This window comes from Syngnathus floridae, chromosome 21 (assembly GCF_059516105.1).
Source record: "Syngnathus floridae isolate MCC-2025c chromosome 21, RoL_Sflo_1.0, whole genome shotgun sequence".
NCBI classification, from domain to species: Eukaryota; Metazoa; Chordata; class Actinopteri; order Syngnathiformes; family Syngnathidae; genus Syngnathus; species Syngnathus floridae.
The window spans coordinates 1,405,186-1,424,637 of NC_142433.1; the positions used below are offsets into that span (position 1 = coordinate 1,405,186).

Below are 19,452 nucleotides of genomic sequence, written 5' to 3' on the forward strand. Positions count from 1 at the left end.
AATCCGTTATTTATATTGTTTATGTTGAATACTGAAAGGATTTAAATGGAAGACAAACAAATGAGAGAACATTTCCATAATGCATAGCTCATTCTAAAATGTGTTCATCTGTGGAGTGAAAAAAATATCACCTAAAGCACACATTTATTGCTTGTTATTTTTGCATTAAACATGAACAACAAACACCCAATAATGTTCAAATACAAGAAGACTATAAATATAGTTCAATGTGCACTAGAGGGAGCTATTCAGCTTTATAAAATATAAGCACAATTAAAAAACAACACTTTTTTGGTTTACTTTGTGAATTCCTCATTTTGGGACTATTTACATTACCTATTGCAGTCCTTACCATGACCAAATTGCAGTCTGAGTAGATGAGTTCTCGTGAAGCAAGGAAGATTACGGGAGATGCGGTCCTCAGATGAGCACTGACCTTTTGATACTTGATTATTTAGACACTGGATGGATTCAAATAGCTACACTGTCATTTATGGCACTTTTCATGGAGATTGATGGAGCTCATCCTGGTTAGACGCTGTTGAGTAGGGGAGAGTTTGACGGTAGGGGGAGTTCATTGCTCAAGTGTTCTGTCTCCTTTTTATCCTCATTGTCTTGTTGGGTGTGTGCAACGGTCATGTTAAGCCTGCTCAGGTTGCCTTCCAATGTGGCTTCGGCACCCTCTGCTCGGTCTCCTGCAGGCCAAAAGGAGAGACAAACCTTAGTGACATTAAAAGGTCCACTTTGAAATGTGTTTTTTTTTTTTTTTCATTTAAATTGTTTGCACCCACCTCTCTCCTGGTCACAGTCCGGGGAGGAGGCTCCGCTGCATTGGCTCCGAGGGCCCAGAAGAGGTGAGCCATGGGCAGAACCACACGGTGAGTCTGTGCACTGAGAGCTGCACGGGCTGGCAACATCCAAGGCACCGGAGCAGGAGGAGGATGGGGAGGAAGGTGTGTGGAGAATGGAGGTCTCGGATGGCGGTGAGGGCATGTCCAGGGTGGCGGAGGTGGACGGACTGGATGAGGCGGACTGAGCGTCTTCCTCGGAGTCGTCGTCCATGGACACCGACACCACTGCACACACGTGAAACACTCGTATGAGGACCAAAAAATCAGTTTGAATTACCCCTCAAGCTTTTTCGATCACGACACTCACTCGATATGCCGTCGCAATCCACGGAGAAGCCCTCGAGGTCCTCGCCGTCGAGCTCGGCCCCGACGCCCCGCCCTCGGGTCTCGACGGAGCGGCGCTGGGCGTGGATTTCCTCGGAGATGCTTTCCAGACGGCGAAGGGCGGCGCGGTACTCGGCTTTAGCCACCACCAGCTTAGCCTGCCTCTCGTCCACGTGACGCTTCAGTTGCTAAAATGAATTTATCACCGTAAGATCAATGCTAATTTTTACCAGCCTGTTTCATATTATAACTTTAACAGGATGATGGGCCGGTTTGAAGAAAGGTAAATATTTAAACTACATTTCACAGTGATACATTCCGACTTCAGGAGAAAAAACAACTAAACTAACAGAACAAAGATGACATGAGTACGTGATGCTCACTGAATGGGATTCGAGAACATACTTTGCCTATCCCCGATCGGGATGATTATTAGTTAAACAGGAACTAAAACGCAAACATGATTTGCATAATGGACACCGGATGCACTTGAGTTAATTTTGTGTGTCGTGGTACGCACGTACCTCAAGCTGGAGATAATACTTTGCTTTCAACTCAAAATATGGCCTGCAGGGGGAGACACAAAGAAGGCAAAGAGTGAGTGGGGGAGGAAACTAAAAAACCCACTTCACTCTGACCACTGGCATTCCTGGGCTCTTACAAAAGGCAGTTACACCCCAGCAAGTCAGAAGAGAAACATCTGGACTTGATCAACACAGCCCCGTTTTGCTTTGCCTCTGGAAGGCGACTTTTTAAAAGGCAAAACAAAAAAGCAGACCCACTTTGATTTGTTGATGGAGCGTTTAAGTTTCTTTTCCAGTTGCTTCATGTGGCTGACGCAGGACGTGTAGTTGGCCGCCGTGGTCTTGTGCTCGGCCTCGCTGCGCATTCGGGTCTGCTCGGCCTCCATGACCTGCACAAAAGCATAGAAGTAGATGAGATAAACAAACTACTCCTAGTGACATTTGCAGCTATAGAAAAATGTAGAGTCTTCTTGTTAAAACTATTTATCAAGCATGTGTCCAAACATCTGCTATGGCATTGGCAATGTCAAGTTGTCGCACGAGCACCCACCCTCTGCGTGGCATGATTAAGCATTTCCTGCCAGGCCGAGTCAAACTGGCGGCTGTCCTCCTCCAGCAGTCTCTCCTCGGCCAGGGCGATTGTCTCCTTGGCGGCCCGCAGGATCTCCACCGCCCGATGGAACTCCTGGGTGGCCTTCTGGGCTTCGACCTGGGCCTGAAGGAGGACGGATGTCAAAAAAGGGCACAAACAAAAATATTTGTGACTGTCGGTGGGCTCCTCCAACTCACGCTCGCTGTCAATGGGACCGTTATTCCCATCGTGCCGCGCGGCCCACCACCGACATTCATATTTAATCACGGCCAATACAAAAACTGGTTCCAAAATTCTACGCTTAAATGTTTGCCCTCAATAGGATTGTGTGATAGAATCGGCACCATACAGAGTGTGCTTTTATCAGATGATCAAAAAAGAGTTTTTGAATGCATGATTGTTTTTGGCTGATGTTGCAAAAACAATGCCGTTAGAATGGTGCATTCATGTTTTCATGTTACATATTGTGCTGCGCCACTACATGGCTGACAGGATAAGGCGCTAGAGCGACAACGGAAATATCATGATTGCATTATGAATTTAAGATGGCTAAGTAAGATTCAGGAAGGCCAAAACAAATTTGCTTTAGGGCAAAAATGGTACGAATAGGTTTTGATGGATTTATGACTTATTTTGGTAACAATTGAATGGTTATTGAAACGAGTGTGACCTCTTCAAAAATAAAACTCCATCATTTTTGTTTTTATTAAAATTAATGTTATTCCGCCAATTAAAGTCATTTAAAATACATTAAATAATTTTTGGTGTACATTAAAAAAATGTTAACATAGAAAAAAAGTCTTGCAATAGTCAGTGGGAGTTTGAAACTGTGTAACGTTTGTTTCCCACGCACCCCCCAATCGCCTGGTGTCACGACCACCAGTCGGGGTCACCCCCGACTGAAGATAGCCCCCCAGCAATGACGTCAGCAGGCGCAAAGGTGACACCACCTGCCTTGACACTGTCATGATATCCAAGGCGAGCGAAGATAGCACTTTGGTTGCGATCTGCTCTGCTCGGTGTTACAAACTGATTGCGTGACTCGTGTGACCCATTTCCCAGGCTATGCAATGCTAAGATAATTAATGGTGCGAGGACTACAAAATGAAATAATCACTCACTCGTTTTGTCAGGGTGGAAGTTAAAAAAAAAAAAAAAAAACAGCACACTTCCTTTCCCATTCTGGGTTATGTCACACAAATAGTTTGATCACAAGTCAGCTCTGCCTGGCAAAAGCAAATATTATTGTAACACTAATAATAATAAATCATGGAGACACAAAAATCTTATTTGACAATTTTTGTCTTTACCAGTTCGTCAGCACTGGAGTCGTTTATCCGACACGCACATGCAACAGACGGACAGACAGACAGTGTTGCACAAGACAAAAGACAGGACAGCTCGTGCAAATTTCCACATCGCAACTCCCCCTTCTCAAATTTGTTGGAATGTAAGTGGGAAAAAAACATGGTGCTTCCAGAGGGGGAGGGCAAATAAAATGCGCGAGCGTGCACGTGTGACACGGTCAGGCAGGCATTTGGATCCTCTCCGAAGTGGGTCACGTTTGAAATATTAAACGTCGCCGTCTATAAATCATAAGTTGACAATACGCCGGATGAACCCTGAGGCCTTCATCGGCTTTGCGTGGTGGTTAAGCCCCCTTTAAATCCGCGCACGCGCGTTCTGATCCCCCTCACGTGCACTTTGGTCCCATCCCACGCGGCAAACGGTGGCGTCAAATCACACCATCTATTTATGTTTTGACTGCACGGCAATGACACGCAAGTGTCAAACTCGGTCGACGGCAGTTTAGCATACAAAGGTGCTTTAAAAATAGACGTCACGCGTGCACGCTCGCCTTTTAAGTAGATATGAGATGAGCTCTTTCAAGCGTCTCACAGTTAATCCGCTGCAAGCTTTCCACTTTCCAACTCAGTGTGTGTGTGTACCTGTCTGGCCACTTTGCGAGCCTCCCAATAAGGTTTGGAGTCCTCCACGGCCCGTCCGATCTTCTTCACCTGCTCATCCAGCTTGACGGTGGCTTCCACCAGCACGGCGCGGAAGCGTTGGCGGAATTCCTGCAAATGCACACACACAGTTTAGGCGGGTTTAGTGTGGGCCAAATTGTGCAAAGATGAGACCTAAATTCCTCTAAGCGCTGTCATAAGGCCAGCGTGGTTGTGGTTTTTTGATTAAAGCCGCCAAGCTACTCTTGGAAGGAGTTCAACGTGATTTGAAGCAGCAGGAGCTTGGCCACAGCTGAATCACTACTCTGGATCGCAAATAAAATTCTTGTCACCAGCGCTGTACACAATTTTCCGTGTCGTTATTGTTACTTTGGGCGGCAGCGTCGAAGGAGGTCTACTCAAATGTATTCATCGATATGAAAACAAAAGCGTGATAACTGCATTGCATTGAAAGCAACAACGAATGGACAATAGGTGTCTGTTTCCAAACTAATCGGACAATCACTTGCAATTCTGCTGACGAAGCAGTTCTCATAATTGAAGTCGTGACGAACCCATTTAAAGTGCGTACGCTGCAGGATGGCGGCGGCGGCGGCGACACCTATATCCTGTTCATAAAAGTGACCTCGAGGGCGGAAGCACAGGAAGTGTGCTTCCCTATGACATCACAGCGTTCCCCCTCTTCCTGACCCAGCACGGAGCGCCGTTGCTTTTATGCTTATCTTTTTTAGAAAGAACAACTTGAGTTGTGTTAACGCATATCAAAGTAGTAAACTCCAACTACTGTTCTTCTGTTCTTGGTTGTTAGACTGAATTGACCGCATGGTTGGAAGGGAGTGGAGCAAGAATGGGAAAACCGCAATCTCCGGACTGTTTTGCCAGCGACTAATTTCATCCTGCCACACGGATAACTACAAGAATGGCCGTGGAAACTAAAAATGCTTGGCATCCATTTTGGATAGTTGGTTTGTTTTTACAGGGAGGATAAGGGTTGTTTATGGAAGACATTTGGGACTCTCACAAGTGTCCCAAATAGAACAAAGTCAAAGTGAGGACAGACAAGACATCGAGATCTGCTTAAGATACAATACAATCGTAGCCGCTCTTCACAGAGGATAAAGAATACGTGCCAGTGTGTATTGTTATATCTGTAGCACGCTACCATGTGTGTTTAAATATCTGTTGCTTGAAGTATTATGAAACCACGGCAACTGCCAAACTGCTGCTTGTTGCAAAATTAGCATTGCTAGCATCTCTTAGTCCTTACTCGTCTTTTTTTCCATCTTTGCAAGAGGAACTATTTTGAGATACAGTTCACGTTGCTAGGCAATTTTCTAAAGCATTAAGCCAAACGAGAAGAATCATCTCTCCCTGTTGCTTGGAGGATCTCTAAATGCGTTTAGGCAAGGTAGAAAAGTGCACCGTGACTGCGGAGAAAGAAGTCTTCTGTTTATTACCTCCAGCTCGCTCTCCCAGCGATTGATGTCATCTGTGGACTGGTTTAACTTCTCCAGCTCTCCCTGTTTGCAGTAAACACAGATGGAGACAAACACGGATTGGATCAAGGTTAAAAGCAGTTTCTCTTGATGAAATTAGCAGAGTTGGCTATGGCATGAAAACACACATTGTGGGAGCATACTGATGCTTTTAAATGCGATATATTAGGCATGTGTCTTAGAAATCACAGTTTCATCCAAATACTTCAAGGATTGAGAATCAGGAGGACTTTATAGCATATTATACGATGAGTTTTGTGGGGACCGTCCCGTCTCATCAGTTACCATGACGACTGTGGGCATAAGTAGACAGATAATAAACATCACATAGACATGATAGCAGGGAATTTGAATAATCAATCAACTCCCAGAATTAGTTGTTTGACACTCCCAAACATTCTGCAACAAAGTCATTAAAAGTTTTCCAGAATATAAACAATATGTCATCTCACCTGGATTCTTGGGTCAACCTCTTCCTCCTCAGCACCTCGGCAGTCTTCCTCATAATCGGTCCCATTTTGCAAAGGCTCCATTGTTATTTAGACTATCCTCAGCTCGCTTAGAACCCAGTTCGACACAGGGTTGAGTGGGCTGGTGGGTAACCGGGTGTCAGCCAATGATGAGCCCCCCACTCTTCACCCACCGTGGCGTGCATCGGGCTCTTTGGGCGCTTCAAGGTCTCCGGGATGCTGGAGGGGATCCCTGCACGCCTGTCTGGCCGCGGGGGAGCCAGCCGACACACTGCCGTGGATCACAACCTCAGGGACCCAAGTCGACAGAAGGGAAGAAAGTAGTCAAGTGTGATGACACGGAATTGCAACATCCGGTGTTTGCCTTCAAAATAAATGTAGGGAACGTAATTAGGATATTACACATTTACTTTACGCGAGCGCTCGCGTAATGTTTCCGGTTTGAGCGCAGGTTTACGTGAAACTTGATCCAACGCCAATCATACAGGCTCAACACCTAGTGGCGCACGTCCTCTTGTGGCGACAATGAAACGTGCAAGACACGAACATAAATCTACCTATTTTAATGCTTTGATTTGTTGGAAATTTGTGTGCTTGAAATATTTAATATTATAAAATAAATCAAATCACGAAATAAACGCTTAAAATAAATAAAATTAAAAATGACTACTATCCCAACTAAATTCTATTCAAGTACACCTAATATGTGCTAGTTTTTATTAGTGGTTAATTTGAACAATTAATATAAATGTAAATTCATTTAATACACACAATACACTGTCCACAGACAACACCGCTCTAAATGCAACAGCCTGAAATGATGCAGGTGTACCTAATAAAGTGTCCAGCGAGCCTATTCCTCATCATGACGGTGCCACGTGGTTCATATGAAGCGTATGTTTGCATTAACATCTAGTGACTTCTGCCATTATTAAAGCTATTGTATTTTTTTCTGCTCAATATGCGGAAAGGTGCGCACAAAATGAGAGAGGAAAAAGCCAGACGCTCCAACATGGACGCCTGCTTGGATCAGCGTTCGTCATCGCGTTTTTTTCTTCTTCTTTTTTTTTTCCAGCGTCCCCCTTTGCGTGTGCATCATGCACTCACTCGCCTGCCGGACTGCGTTCATAACGGAGCGGAATGGCGCTCTCTTCCTACTGACTTCTTTCTAAAGAGGAGATGCGCAGAGCGAAAGGCGGCTGCTGATGCGACCACCAGCTCGCCTCCTCTTTGTCTCTCTTCAACATCCGCATCGAGGAGCACCTTTGGGCGTCGGAAGAAGAAGAAGGAGGAGGAAGGGAGGCAGCGAGAGGGGGCTAACCGAGGATGGAGTTCAAGCATCTGGTGGAGGCGGCCGAGAAGTGGTGCTCGGGGAACCCGTTCGATCTCATCTTTGCCGAGGAGGACGACGAGAGGCGGCTGGACTTCTACGCGGAGCCCGGCGTCTCCTTCTACGTGCTGTGCCCCGGCGGAACCGACACTTTCGTGAGTGGGCCTCTCGCTATAAATATCCCGCACATGCATGCGTGTGTGTTCTAGCATAGGCGGGGTCCCCGTGGACGCGGAGGAAGGAACGAATGATGTCATGCACCCCGTTCCCCCACTCAAATAATGCCCCCCCTCTCCTCCCCGGTTGGATTATGATGCATTCATTACATGTCACAATCTGCTCGCTGCGGTGTCATATTATGCAATCATGCACCAAACGCAGATTTGCACCATCATCCCCAAGGTTGATGGTGGGCAGAAAAGGCCAGTCCAAAACAGTGGCGACTGCTGGAGTTATTATATAAATCAGTCATACGTGTCTTATCCAAAGCTGTGTCAAGGAGGCGGGGGATAAGCACAATAATGCATTAGGCCTGCATGGCTACATGCAGTTAGCTAAGCCTTGTTGCTAAACCAAATTCTGGACAAAGACTCGATGCATTGCCATGTTGGGTCGATCAGGTATTTGCTTCATCACAACGAGCTTCTTCTCTAACTTTTAATCATAGTTTATGAAGATTTTTTTTTTTTGCATCCAGGGCAAAATTGCAGGACACATCAAATGCTCTCAAGGGGGCAAAATATATTATTATTATACGACAAACAACGTGTCGTTCATCTATTCATACTGATGGCGCATAGTGACGAGCAGAACTATTAAAGGCTCTTCCACTAGATGGCAGACGGCACTTTTAACCTATGCATGCACCTGTTGCTGTCAAGATCACCGTTCCAAATAGTTCAAGCTATTTTGGTTTGGGAGCGTGAGCCATGAGGGCTTTCCACTGTAAAAGATGCGCCTTGGGAAACAATCCACTAGAGAGCGCTGCAACACAACATGAACTCCCATTGAAATAGGTCACGCAGGTCACATGATCCGGCGCCTGACCTTGTAGATGTTTCACTTGTCACTCAAGAGTGATCCATGCCTTGCTTAAACAAGAGATCAAGCCAACTCTCTGCACTGTTCCTACACGAGGGTGTGGCCAATAATAGGTGGAGATGCTGATGAATACCAAACACTTGGAGCGGCTTTTACCATAATCAACAATGTGAACCACAGATTCAAATATTTTGTTATTTTTAAACAACACCTCTCAGCTATTTAGTCCATTGGCACCGACCAAACAAAGGCGCGGTCAACTCACTAGCCACATCATTAGGTACACCTCGCCAATCCAATGTGTTCGTCAGGGTCTGGGTTAGTTGCTAAACATCATGACGAGAAGCTGCCTTTGTTTTGTCAAAATATTAGAAACACTCCTCGGTATTATGCAACGCGGCGCTGAAAACAGCAAGGAGGAGAAGTGAAGCTTGGCCAGTTTATTTGAACACAAAGTTCTGTTGTATGAATAGCAGGTCAAACGGGTGAATGCGCAGGTTAATCAAGAGTTGAAATGTATAATAAATATTATGATTCATAGTAAATAAATCATTTTCAGACCAATCCTTTTGACCAATACTTTGACTAGGTAACTGGACGGGACCTTTGGACTGTGTCTAACCAACACTACAAAGCAAGCGTGCGCCCTAATAAGTGCAGAGATGATCTTTCATTTCCTTTACTGTAATGAGGAAGTAAATGCATCTTATCAAGGCCCGCTTGAAAAAGTTGCGTGGGGGCTCTCAACATGTCTAAAAAGTCATCAAGATTTGCAAGTGTGTGTAGCTACTTTCCCCTCGGCTGACCCTGACCTAGAAAAAAAAAAGCGTAGGCCGCAAACTGGAGCCAGATAGCTGACTTCTCCTCCTGAACATTTTTTTGGGTTGATGCTTATGATGAAATTTATGTTTGTACAGCACGTGTGGAGTGAGAGCGAGGACTGCCTACCATTTTTACAGCTGGCTCAGGATTACATCTCGTCCTGCGGCAAGAAGACCCTGCTGGAGGTGCTGCAGAAGGTCTTCACGTCCTTCAGGCCTGTAAGATAAACACTGATTAACACACTTTCGAGCAAACACACGCGCACACACAGTGACCTCAGAATGCAGAGTTGGCGGCTCTCCCCAAACTGGAACGGATAAACAATCTTGAATTATTCAGAGTAATAATGTCTAAGTAAGTCACTTGCACCGGATTAGCACTGATTTGAGCAAACGTGCGTCCAACTGGATCTGGAAACGTGAAATGGTGAAAAGGTTTGCGCTGTATTAGCAACTTGGCTTCAAACATGGATAATTTATTTTTTTTTAAAAAAACTTTTGATTTACTTAAGATGTTTAAAAAAAATCAGTCCAGTTCAGTTATATTTAACTTTGAAGCTTAATACATTTAACTATTTGTTTAAATGGAGATATGAATTTCATTTTACTTTTATGTGCAAATTATTTATTTTATTTATTTATTCATTCTGTCTTGTTTTTGATGAACACCTTATTTCGTCCTAAGTACAGATTGGGTGGAGCGTGGCTAATGTACAAATAAGCACAACTTGCTTAAGTAATCAATTTGACTCAATATTTTTGCCACAGTAACTGTCCAAAACTTCAAGTTCCTTGAAACGGACTTTTGACTTGCACATACTGAATGTGACTTACTCCCACCTCTTTTAAAAAAAAAATCTAATTAAAAAGCAGCCAGGCTATTGACCAAAGTACATGCCGTACAGTCCCGTCCGTGTGTGTTAAAACTCTAAATTGTCCGTCTCCTCCCGTTTAGCTGCTGGGGCTGCCTGACATAGAAGACGAGACGTTTGAGCACTACCACGCCGACGTGGAGGGCGAGCCGGGGCCCGACCACCAGCAGATGGGGGTCAGCCAGCAGTGACGAGGAGAGAGGAAGGCGGGGAGGAAGGCGGCCGGGGGATCCTGAGGGCCTCACTACTGAGCTGACACACACGCACGGGGCCAACTTCCTAAAAAAAAAAAAAATATTGCGCCATCATGTTGTTGAATGTTGCTTTGCTTTCTAAAGGTTGCGCCTGGTTGAACCCCGAGCGTCCCCTGCACACAACAGGACTACGTGACCTACGCCAACGCAAACCTATCCAATCATTCACCGTTTTTGGTTAACCTTCCACAGCACGGCAGCGCTTGAGGCACTGCTTGGGCTTCCCGGGAGGCGCATTGTGACCGTTAGCCCGCAAAAGAGGCGCGGAAATCTTTCCATTTGCCGTCCTCAGTCAACCTCAAATGTTTTGACTGCGTTTCCAAAAAGCGTATTACGCATATCGTTATCGCCAGGGGCACGGAGATTTACCCGTTACATCATCGTACGGTGACTGACCCCCCCTTTTTGCTATCTTGTGACTATCACAACAAAAGGCCGTGCTGCAGTCGACGCTCTTCCTGGTTCCTGTGTCACATGACACCTTCGTTTATCTCTTAACTGTGGTCTTCCTAGTTATTGCCTTGCCTCTCCCAGCACAAGCTGTTCACATATACCTTTAAATTTAGCGTATTTTAACCAAATGCTGTACACGGGTAGTCCAGTATGTACATTTTTGGTCCTAGAAAAGGGCGGAGTCCAGTAAGCACAGGTACACAAGGATACGCTGTACATCGAGGCACAGAAATGGACTCCGGTTGTATGGCCCGAAGTTTCTGATGGTGTAAATCTGATTTCTGTTGCTATTTGCCGCTTGGAGCCACCCCGCCACTGCCTTCACCACCACACAGATGGTTTATTTTTAGCCTGCGTTAGTGTCATCCTACGCTTCTTCCTCATGCGATGTATCTTAATTGCGTTTGTCCCCTGAGACGTGCGTGCCTGTTTGCAATTGTTCCAATAAAGCGTGTCAACCTAACTTTTGGTTGTTGTGCTGTGTTTACTTTTATTTTATAGTAGGGGGAATTTTTTATCGGTTTCATCAGCCATCAAAATGATGAATTTTTCAAGATGCTAAAAAGACACTCCCTCAAGTTCATGGAAAACTTCCACGCACAGCAGGGCGGACCAAAGAATTTGGAAAAACAATAACACATTTTTCCAGGAGTTCAATTTTGTCATGCTTTATTTTTATTTTAGGGACCACTGCGAAATCACTGGAAAAGTTATTGACTGCGAGGAAACTTCAACACACACAAATGTCCAACTGCAAGCCCAACCCAAATACGACACAAAGACTCGCAATTGCCTATAGAGCTGAATATGAAGGAGGACTCTATTGGGTTTAAGTCTATCAAATAGCTTGGACTTGTGGTAATGTCGTTAATGCAAGAATAGGATTTGCAAAGGTGTTAAGTTGAGCATGAATTGTTTGTCTAAATCTACCCTGAGATTGGCTATGGCAACAAGTCCTGAGCCAGCAACAGCCTGCAGGGCGTCAAGCACGGGTCGGAAACGACAAAAAATTAATGCGGACTTCAAAATAAAATAGCAAAAACACGCAACCCATAACACAATTTTACGTACGTATAACTGAATAATATTGCTTCTAATCAAAATATAACTGTAATACAAAAAACCTTAAATGTTAAATTGTACTGCGATTTGAGATGGGGGAGTCGAACGAATGCTTTTAATGTGAAAGCGACAAAGTCTCCTCAAGACGTGCGCTTCCGGCGGGAGGAGGAGGAGCGCAATCCCTTTTATTTTTCTCTCCAGACTGTCCACAGTCGAGAACAAAAAACAAACTTGAACTACGTGGGATGCGTGTCAACTCTTGCTTATACGCTCGTCTGCCCGAGGAGGATCAAGGGATGACGTCCACTTGAAGAGATTATACCTTTTTTTCCTCAACCTTTGTTTTGTTTCGGTGCTAAACCAGCGGAGGGGAAGGGCTCTGCCGAGCCGAAGAAAAAAAACAAAACATCAACAAACAAAAAAACGCCCGTTTGGAAAATTAAAGTTGCGTGTCAGCCAGTGCGCACTTTACGCACAAGACTGGAACCTTAAGATGTTGTCTCGACGCGGCAATGTCGCTTTGACTTGCGTTTTCTTTGTTGCTGTCACATCGTCAGGACGGTAAGCATGTGTTAAGCCCCACTCAAGAGCTTGACGAGCTTCGCCCTGATCACAAAAACAATAGAGGAAAAACAGCATGGGGGCCAAACAAAGCAGTCCCGTGTACGACGGCAGAACCCGGGCGTATTCCAGCTCCGATCTGCCGTCCGGACACTCTGGCGGAGGGGAGCGGTTCGCCGGTTTCAGGTACACCAATGGACCCGAGGGCCCCCGGATCAGGTACACGGGCGGGGGGCCCACCAGCTCCGGCCTCAGCATACCGGCCGGGGGCAGGCCGGGCTCGCACGCTCTCAATCAAAGTCTGGACGGCACAGATGGCGATGACGAGGGCCAGATGACCCCCGAGGGCCACAGGCTGCTAATAGGGTCTCTACCGGCTCATCTGTCGCCCCGCCTGCTAACAGGTAAATCAAGATCAGGTTGCTCGAGGTCGATGTTGATCATTCTGCAGAGTTACATTTTTTAGCCTTGTTAGGTTATGCGTACTCAATTGGGTTTCAGTTTGGGGGTTGACATGGGTGCAAAAGCGGCACTGATAGGTAGGTGGGTGTGAATGCTTGGCGCCCAGAAATTCAGCTGCTATAAGCTCCACTTTACCCAAATAAAGACATGCACCATAGTTTTGGATCTGGCAAGTAAACTTGCTAAACACCACCTGCTCATTGTTCTTTTCTGAAAGACACGTCACCTCCAGTGTGGCTGAACTTTATCATGCATGTCCTATAAAAATGAATGTGAGCTTACCGGATGTGTATTTTAACAAGGCTTCCCTTGCTTTACTTGTATTTTTCCATTGGTGCATATGGCACTTATAAGAGCCGTCGCCGTTTGATCGCAGCCACAGGTGGCTGTTTTGCTTAAGAGTGCACCCCCCCCCTCCCTCCCCCCTTCTTTAACCGTCTTGCAAAACCGGCCTGTTTTTCACGGCGACCGCGAGAGAGAAGAGTGCATAATGTAGGTCAGCAGATAAGAGCTGCCTGCTGGTTACACATTTGCACGCACACACCAATGCACTTCCTGGTGGGGCGTGTCTTCAAGGAGACAAAACAGAACTTACTTAAAACAGTCCCCCTATAACATCGACTTGAATCAAAGTGTTAACAGTCTTTCCATGCTATTTCCTTATTGTGACTTCTCCTGATAGGACGCCTCGTGGCGTCGAATGTGATTTTCCCCACAAGGAAGTGTAATCATTGATGGCCAGCAGGTCTTCTGTCACGTCCCCCATGCTGTTCCTCTTTTTTTTTTGGCCCTGCTCGTGGACACATGGTGCGCATATGATGCATCAGAGGCCATTTCCCGATTTGGATTTCATCGTACTCCAGTTAGTGGACGCTTGCCCGGTTAATCTGGCCTAGAAGCTGCTCCAAATCCACATATATAGGCTTCAAATTATGACTTGATTAAACACTAAAGCGGTCAGTCGCATGCTGTGTGTTACTAGAAGAATAACTTGTGAGGTACATTATGACCTTGCAAAATTCAAATGAAAAGATAATCAAATCAAAAATATCCACGGCATGCTCTGCAGCCTAAAATGATCACATAGTGTGGTTCTGGATGGCTGTTGTGTACCTCTCACTTTGAGACCACATCCTCTTCAACTTCCTCGTTGTGTTCATTTCCTCCGCAGGTTTCCACTGTCCTGTGTGCTCCAAGTTCATGGCGTCGGATGAAATTGAGAAACATCTGCTCATGTGTTTCAGTAAATCGCGCCTCACCTACAACAGTAAGAGGGACATTGACTTGACCACCACCACCACTATGAAAAAATCATTTACTCATACTATAAATGGGCCTGAATTGATTACTGTGCCCATATTCTATGGTAGTGTGTCTCAGGGCCACGCACATATGTAATGTGATCGCTGCTTGTCGGTTATTAACGATATAAATAGATACATATAGCCAAATATTCTGCATGCTCCAGATCACATTTTTTTCTCTATACAATTCTTGTATGGGAATTTGATCAGATTACAAAGTTGCAGGGTCCAGTAACTCCTCTGACATTTGACACTATGTCTGTTTATTTGATTTTTTTTTTTCTTTTTCCATCTCAGAGGACATCTTGTCCAGAGATTCTGGGGAATGTGCCATCTGCTTAGAGGAGCTGGAGCAAGGCGACACCATTGCCAGACTCCCCTGCCTCTGTATCTACCATAAAGGGTAATTTATAGACACACATGCACACTTGGGCTCCCTTGACTGGTTTTCTATTGAGTTGAGCTCAAGATTGATGAGGTCACCTTGAAACTTTTTCTTTTAGCTTTATGTATATTGGTAAACAAATTCTTCACTTTGGACTGGCCAACTTGTTTTCCAATGGCTGTAAGCGGGTTCACATATTAAAAGAAATTCCCTTGGCAAGCAAACATTGAGTCAGAGCTTAAGTCAACATTCCCATTTATAACAACCCAACCCTTACATTCTGTTTGGGTCAAATTTGATGAGGATAGAAATACCCTAAATGTCTAAAAGAACTCTATCATCGTTTTTACTAACTCCCATGTAATTCTCTTTGTTTCCAGGTGCATAGACGAGTGGTTCGAAGTGAATCGCTCGTGTCCGGAACACCCCTCCAACTAGCAAAGAGTATAGTCAATCAATGGACTGTACCCCAACCTTATTTTTAACACTGTACGTTCCAGTGTTGTAATTATGTTTAAGTGCTCATCAGGGATTGTAAAACATGATTTTGTAGCGGATTATTTGTGCGGCCTCGCGGGTGAGACGTCGATGGATTATTTTTTAGTTTTGTTCGGGGTGTCGTGGAGTGTGCGAGGGAAACTACTGGTGGAAGTCCGTTTGCGACTCCAACGTGAATGTTCATTGGGCCCTCTGCTGGCTTGAGCCTTGCCCTAAAAACTGGCGGAAGGAACTGTTTTGCGATGGGAGAGTAATGTGACATTTCAATAGAGATTTTTCTGGTTGTTGTCGTTGCCTGTTCTGGACTGGCTGAACAATGTGGGGAAAAAAAAAACAGCCATACAGAATACAAGATGCCTATGTCAGCTTTAAGGGATGATTAGCGTTGATGGAAGTAGTTTATTGTTTTTCCCGACATTCAAACAAATGTGTCATAGACCAAATAGTCTTAACACGAAATAGCTTAATGCTCGGCTTTTCTGAACCACATCCATGCAATTGTGTAGCATGCAGAAGGTGGAATTGACGAAAGGCTCGGACATATCTTAATGGTGATTCGGACGCTCTTTGAAAAGAAGCGTCATAATATGCTGCTATGTCATAGACTGGAAAGTTTCCTATAACCTTTGAATCTTTGTTCAGTGTCATTTCTATTTGTACTGTAATGAATTGCACAAGAAAATAAATGTTTTGTCATTGCGTCTCTTTACGGCGTTAACATGTGACCTTGAAGCAATAAAACTGTCGCATAAAAGATGTTTTGTTAAAAACAAAGAACGCCCAACAAGACATAACCAAAGTGCAAGTATTACGTCACAATATAATAGGGTGCATATTCTTGAATGTGCTCCTAGAGTCACAAATGTTGTCTTATTATGCCTGACCAAACTAAAGGTGAAATTTTGACCCTATTTTACTGATGATAAATACCAAGCTGCTTTGTGAACATTTGCACCTAAACTTTGAGCAACAGTTAAAAACAAATCAATGTCCTGTTTTGCAGTGGATGCTTATGTCATAGACATAGAAATTTCACAGGTTTCACTAGGATAAGGAATTTATATAAGGAATAGGCTGTCAAATGCTCCAACAAAACAATAAAATCAAAACACCTGACGTCACCACAATGTGCTTCCGTCGCATGTTGATGACGACAGAGAGCCTAACAGCAACGTTGTCTAGAATTGCGGTAAACACGCTTAATTTGGCCTCTTTAAACTATTCGTTAAGCCGGAGAGCTCTTTTTATTATTTTACTAAGGTAAGCCTGTCACACCTATTTTTAACAGTTACTTGATTAAGTGTTTTAAACAAACATTTGTAAAGCTAACCCGAGAGCATTAGCCACCATGCTAGCCGCTAAACACAAGTAGGCTTTTCCTCAAATCGTTGCTAATTATAGAATGATTGTAAAATATGATATTAATTTGTCGGATCCATCCAACATTGTTGTTAATTTCAGGGGCGGGGATTGGACAACGACTTTTGAAAATGTCGTACATGCTACCGCATCTCCACAATGGCTGGCAAGTCGACCAAGCCATCCTGTCTGAGGAGGACCGAGTGCTCGTCATCCGCTTCGGACACGACTGGGACCCGACGTGTATGAAAATGGACGAGGTTCTGTATAGTATCGCCGAAAAGGTTCGTGCAGACTACAACTGTTGCTTTTTTTAACAGTCAAAAACAGCTTAATAGTATCCATGATGGAAAACTAATGCATAATTTGTCTCCTGTAACAATCAATCAATATTGTTGCTCTGACAGGTGAAAAACTTTGCTGTCATCTATCTGGTGGACATCACAGAAGTGCCTGACTTCAACAAGATGTACGAGTTGTACGACCCCTGCACTGTCATGTTCTTTTTCAGGTAAAATACTTAGGCAAAGGTTGGACAAATACATATTAAGGATTTTGTCTCATATTCAAATGTCCTACTTGTCTCTGTTCAAGGAACAAGCACATCATGATTGATCTGGGCACCGGTAACAACAACAAGATCAATTGGACAATGGAGGACAAGCAGGAAATGATAGACATTGTGGAGACGGTGTACCGAGGAGCAAGAAAAGGGCGAGGTCTGGTGGTCTCGCCCAAGGATTATTCCACAAAATACAGATATTGATTTTGTTATAGTATTCTTTGACTTACTTGATTGGTATTTTTAAACATCTGTTGTATTTTGTTTAGTTTCATAAAGTTTTTCCATTTATTTCAACTCTACAGACTTGTTTGTGCTAAAAAAGAAATGATGAAGGCCTCATTTTTCATAATAAACTCAGATATAAATGGGAACATGTATTCTTGTTTTGAGTAGACTTTTCAAAACTATGTTTACCTGCATAAGTTTTTACAATTAAGCTTGCACTACGTTTCACTGAAAATCCCCAAGTGCATTGTCGCAAATATTCCACTAGATGACGCCAAAGTAGTGACTAAAAATCCACATCATGCAATAAACAAGGTTTACTCCATGCTAAAATAATTTCTTCGTCTGCCATCAAGTGAAAGAGCATTGAGCTACTCACTATACGTCACTCTCAAAGATAAGTACATATTTTATTTGTCGAAAAAAAAAAGCCCAATTTCCCACTTGATGAGCTCATCATGTGCCTCCCAGTCTATGTGGACTCCAGAGTCCAAACCCTAAAGCTGTGGTAATCCGTGATCTGTTTTCAACTGATAGGGGATTGCTACAGAGTGGGGCGTCAGCACGCTGTGAAGAGGGGCACCCAAGGGGAGACATATTGGCATGCCTCTATAGTTGGATAGAAGGAGAGGGTCGTTGCCAAAACACCTCCCTTCTCCGTCTTTCTATACTTTTACAGCCAACCATTTTTTTTTTTTGCCTACACGTGGCATCCCAATTTCAGGATTCACCATGAAAACAGTAACATTGCAGTGGCTTTTTCTTGCCTCTGGGTCAGAAGAAATTAAAACGATATTTTGAGGAGATAAAATGCAAAAGCAAACTTCCCATTCTATTGACACTTAGCAGTTGGCTTAATATGCCACCCGTCTGCCTTTCACTCCACTCGAGGCACTGTGACTAAACGGATTTGCATTTCTGTCTTCTCAAACGGGCGTCATTCTCCCAATCTGCGTCGCCAAGAGATTGCGGTGGCAAGTAAATAAGTACAAATACTTTGTCATAGATTTTTCAGATATCAGTATCGTATTTTTGACTAATAAAAATATTCCAAATTATATTCTCACCCTAAAAAGTAAAACTGCCCAAAATTCAGATATTCACAGTGAACCGTATATAAAGGAGCTGACTCAGCACTTCTACTATTACCATTTTTTTTTTTCTTTTTCACACAAGAATTTGTTCTGCTAAAGAGCCACATGTGTGAGTACTTTTGCCCCCCTTTGGTTGATTTAGCTCAAAGTGAAGTAGCAGTACTCGGAGAGAGGTGTCACTATGATTTAAACACACACACTGAGCAAACACCTTACCAGGCTTTCCTCTTGCGCAACCCCCAATTTCATTGAAGCCCAATTAGCACCTGCTTGCTCCGAGCAAGCGGGCCACAGGAGGTGCAAGACTGACAATGGCTGCAGCTGAACTAACACAATCTCCACTCACAAACACACATGCGCTCAAATTGGGGCCAAACTCCATTTTGTTCCCTTTCAAGCTCTGGCGCATGAAATCAGAATCACAGGCGAGCAGTTGCAAAAATAGTTTGGTCTGTCGAGGATAAATCCATGTTGCGCAAAGCGTGTCTGAACGTCTGCTTTTAAAAAAATGACATGTCAAGGATGAAAACAAGCCTTGTGGGGAAATAAACTAAAGCAGACATATGCTAACTTTGGCGACGGACTCACCATCTTTTAACAAATAACAGTGCACTAACTTACTAGTTCCGCAACAATCTTCCTATAGAAGTGAAATGCCATTAATCTGTTTCAGCCCCATCATTTTATGTTAAATGTTCTTAGCCAATAAAATAGCACTGTATTGCAAAATATAAATATATTTCATAATAAGAGAACAATTTAAACAGATTTAATAGTCATTGAGCCAAAAGTCACACTATTGTACATTGCTGTGCAGTCGTCTCTTTAAGGGGCGTGGCCTAACAAGTCAACTCAGGAGCTGTAGTCACACGCTTAGTTCAGTCTTCACATCTCTATATTATCTATATCTCTACTCCTGGAAGGCCTCCTTGTCCTCTAATG

General features: G+C 44.1%; 4 protein-coding genes across 5 annotated transcripts; 3 read left to right on the top strand and 1 right to left on the bottom strand.

The window, feature by feature from the left end:
• Positions 1-127: 127 nt before the first annotated feature.
• sh3bp5a (SH3-domain binding protein 5a (BTK-associated)) lies at positions 128-7,783 on the bottom strand. Its single transcript, XM_088365621.1, has 9 exons — positions 6,207-7,783; positions 5,716-5,778; positions 4,241-4,369; positions 2,250-2,414; positions 1,958-2,088; positions 1,700-1,742; positions 1,159-1,363; positions 792-1,076; positions 128-695 (listed from the first exon to the last, which is right to left on the bottom strand). The coding sequence occupies exons 1-9, from the start codon at positions 6,285-6,287 to the stop codon at positions 532-534; spliced, it is 1,266 nt and encodes a 421-aa protein (XP_088221747.1). The 5' UTR covers positions 6,288-7,783; the 3' UTR covers positions 128-531.
• mturn (maturin, neural progenitor differentiation regulator homolog (Xenopus)) lies at positions 7,294-11,458 on the top strand. The gene is made up of 3 exons (XM_088365622.1): positions 7,294-7,709; positions 9,513-9,635; positions 10,372-11,458. The coding sequence occupies exons 1-3, from the start codon at positions 7,551-7,553 to the stop codon at positions 10,477-10,479; spliced, it is 390 nt and encodes a 129-aa protein (XP_088221748.1). The 5' UTR covers positions 7,294-7,550; the 3' UTR covers positions 10,480-11,458.
• A 762-nt stretch (positions 11,459-12,220) lies between these two features.
• LOC148379706 (E3 ubiquitin-protein ligase ZNRF2-like) lies at positions 12,221-15,976 on the top strand. The gene is made up of 4 exons (XM_088365855.1): positions 12,221-13,022; positions 14,252-14,347; positions 14,682-14,787; positions 15,150-15,976. The coding sequence occupies exons 1-4, from the start codon at positions 12,695-12,697 to the stop codon at positions 15,205-15,207; spliced, it is 588 nt and encodes a 195-aa protein (XP_088221981.1). The 5' UTR covers positions 12,221-12,694; the 3' UTR covers positions 15,208-15,976.
• Positions 15,977-16,365: 389 nt separating this feature from the next.
• txnl4a (thioredoxin-like 4A) lies at positions 16,366-17,562 on the top strand. Of its 2 annotated transcripts, none has more exons than XM_088365856.1 (4): positions 16,366-16,527; positions 16,729-16,910; positions 17,034-17,137; positions 17,221-17,562. In XM_088365856.1, exons 2-4 carry the CDS (start codon positions 16,758-16,760, stop codon positions 17,390-17,392), a joined length of 429 nt encoding a protein of 142 aa, XP_088221982.1. In that variant the 5' UTR covers positions 16,366-16,527; positions 16,729-16,757; the 3' UTR covers positions 17,393-17,562. The 2 variants fall into 2 exon arrangements, with proteins under 2 accessions (XP_088221982.1, XP_088221983.1); XM_088365857.1 differs by having other exon boundaries at positions 16,367-16,456.
• Positions 17,563-19,452: the final 1,890 nt, after the last annotated feature.

Excerpts from the sequence above, each read along its gene's own strand:
- sh3bp5a (XM_088365621.1), bottom strand. The coding sequence starts at position 6,287 with ATGGAGCCTTTGCAAAATGGGACCGATTATGAGGAAGACTGCCGAGGT. Across the intron at positions 2,415-4,240 it reads CTCGCAAAGTGGCCAGACAG|GCCCAGGTCGAAGCCCAGAA; the intron begins GTACACACACAC and ends GTCCTCCTTCAG. Across the intron at positions 1,364-1,699 it reads AGTATTATCTCCAGCTTGAG|CAACTGAAGCGTCACGTGGA; the intron begins GTACGTGCGTAC and ends AATTCATTTTAG.
- mturn (XM_088365622.1), top strand. The coding sequence starts at position 7,551 with ATGGAGTTCAAGCATCTGGTGGAGGCGGCCGAGAAGTGGTGCTCGGGG. Across the intron at positions 7,710-9,512 it reads CCGGCGGAACCGACACTTTC|CACGTGTGGAGTGAGAGCGA; the intron begins GTGAGTGGGCCT and ends ATGTTTGTACAG. Across the intron at positions 9,636-10,371 it reads TCTTCACGTCCTTCAGGCCT|CTGCTGGGGCTGCCTGACAT; the intron begins GTAAGATAAACA and ends CCTCCCGTTTAG.
- LOC148379706 (XM_088365855.1), top strand. The coding sequence starts at position 12,695 with ATGGGGGCCAAACAAAGCAGTCCCGTGTACGACGGCAGAACCCGGGCG. Across the intron at positions 14,348-14,681 it reads ATCGCGCCTCACCTACAACA|AGGACATCTTGTCCAGAGAT; the intron begins GTAAGAGGGACA and ends TTTCCATCTCAG. Across the intron at positions 14,788-15,149 it reads CTCTGTATCTACCATAAAGG|GTGCATAGACGAGTGGTTCG; the intron begins GTAATTTATAGA and ends CTTTGTTTCCAG.
- txnl4a (XM_088365856.1), top strand. The coding sequence starts at position 16,758 with ATGTCGTACATGCTACCGCATCTCCACAATGGCTGGCAAGTCGACCAA. Across the intron at positions 16,911-17,033 it reads TGTATAGTATCGCCGAAAAG|GTGAAAAACTTTGCTGTCAT; the intron begins GTTCGTGCAGAC and ends TTGCTCTGACAG. Across the intron at positions 17,138-17,220 it reads ACTGTCATGTTCTTTTTCAG|GAACAAGCACATCATGATTG; the intron begins GTAAAATACTTA and ends TCTCTGTTCAAG.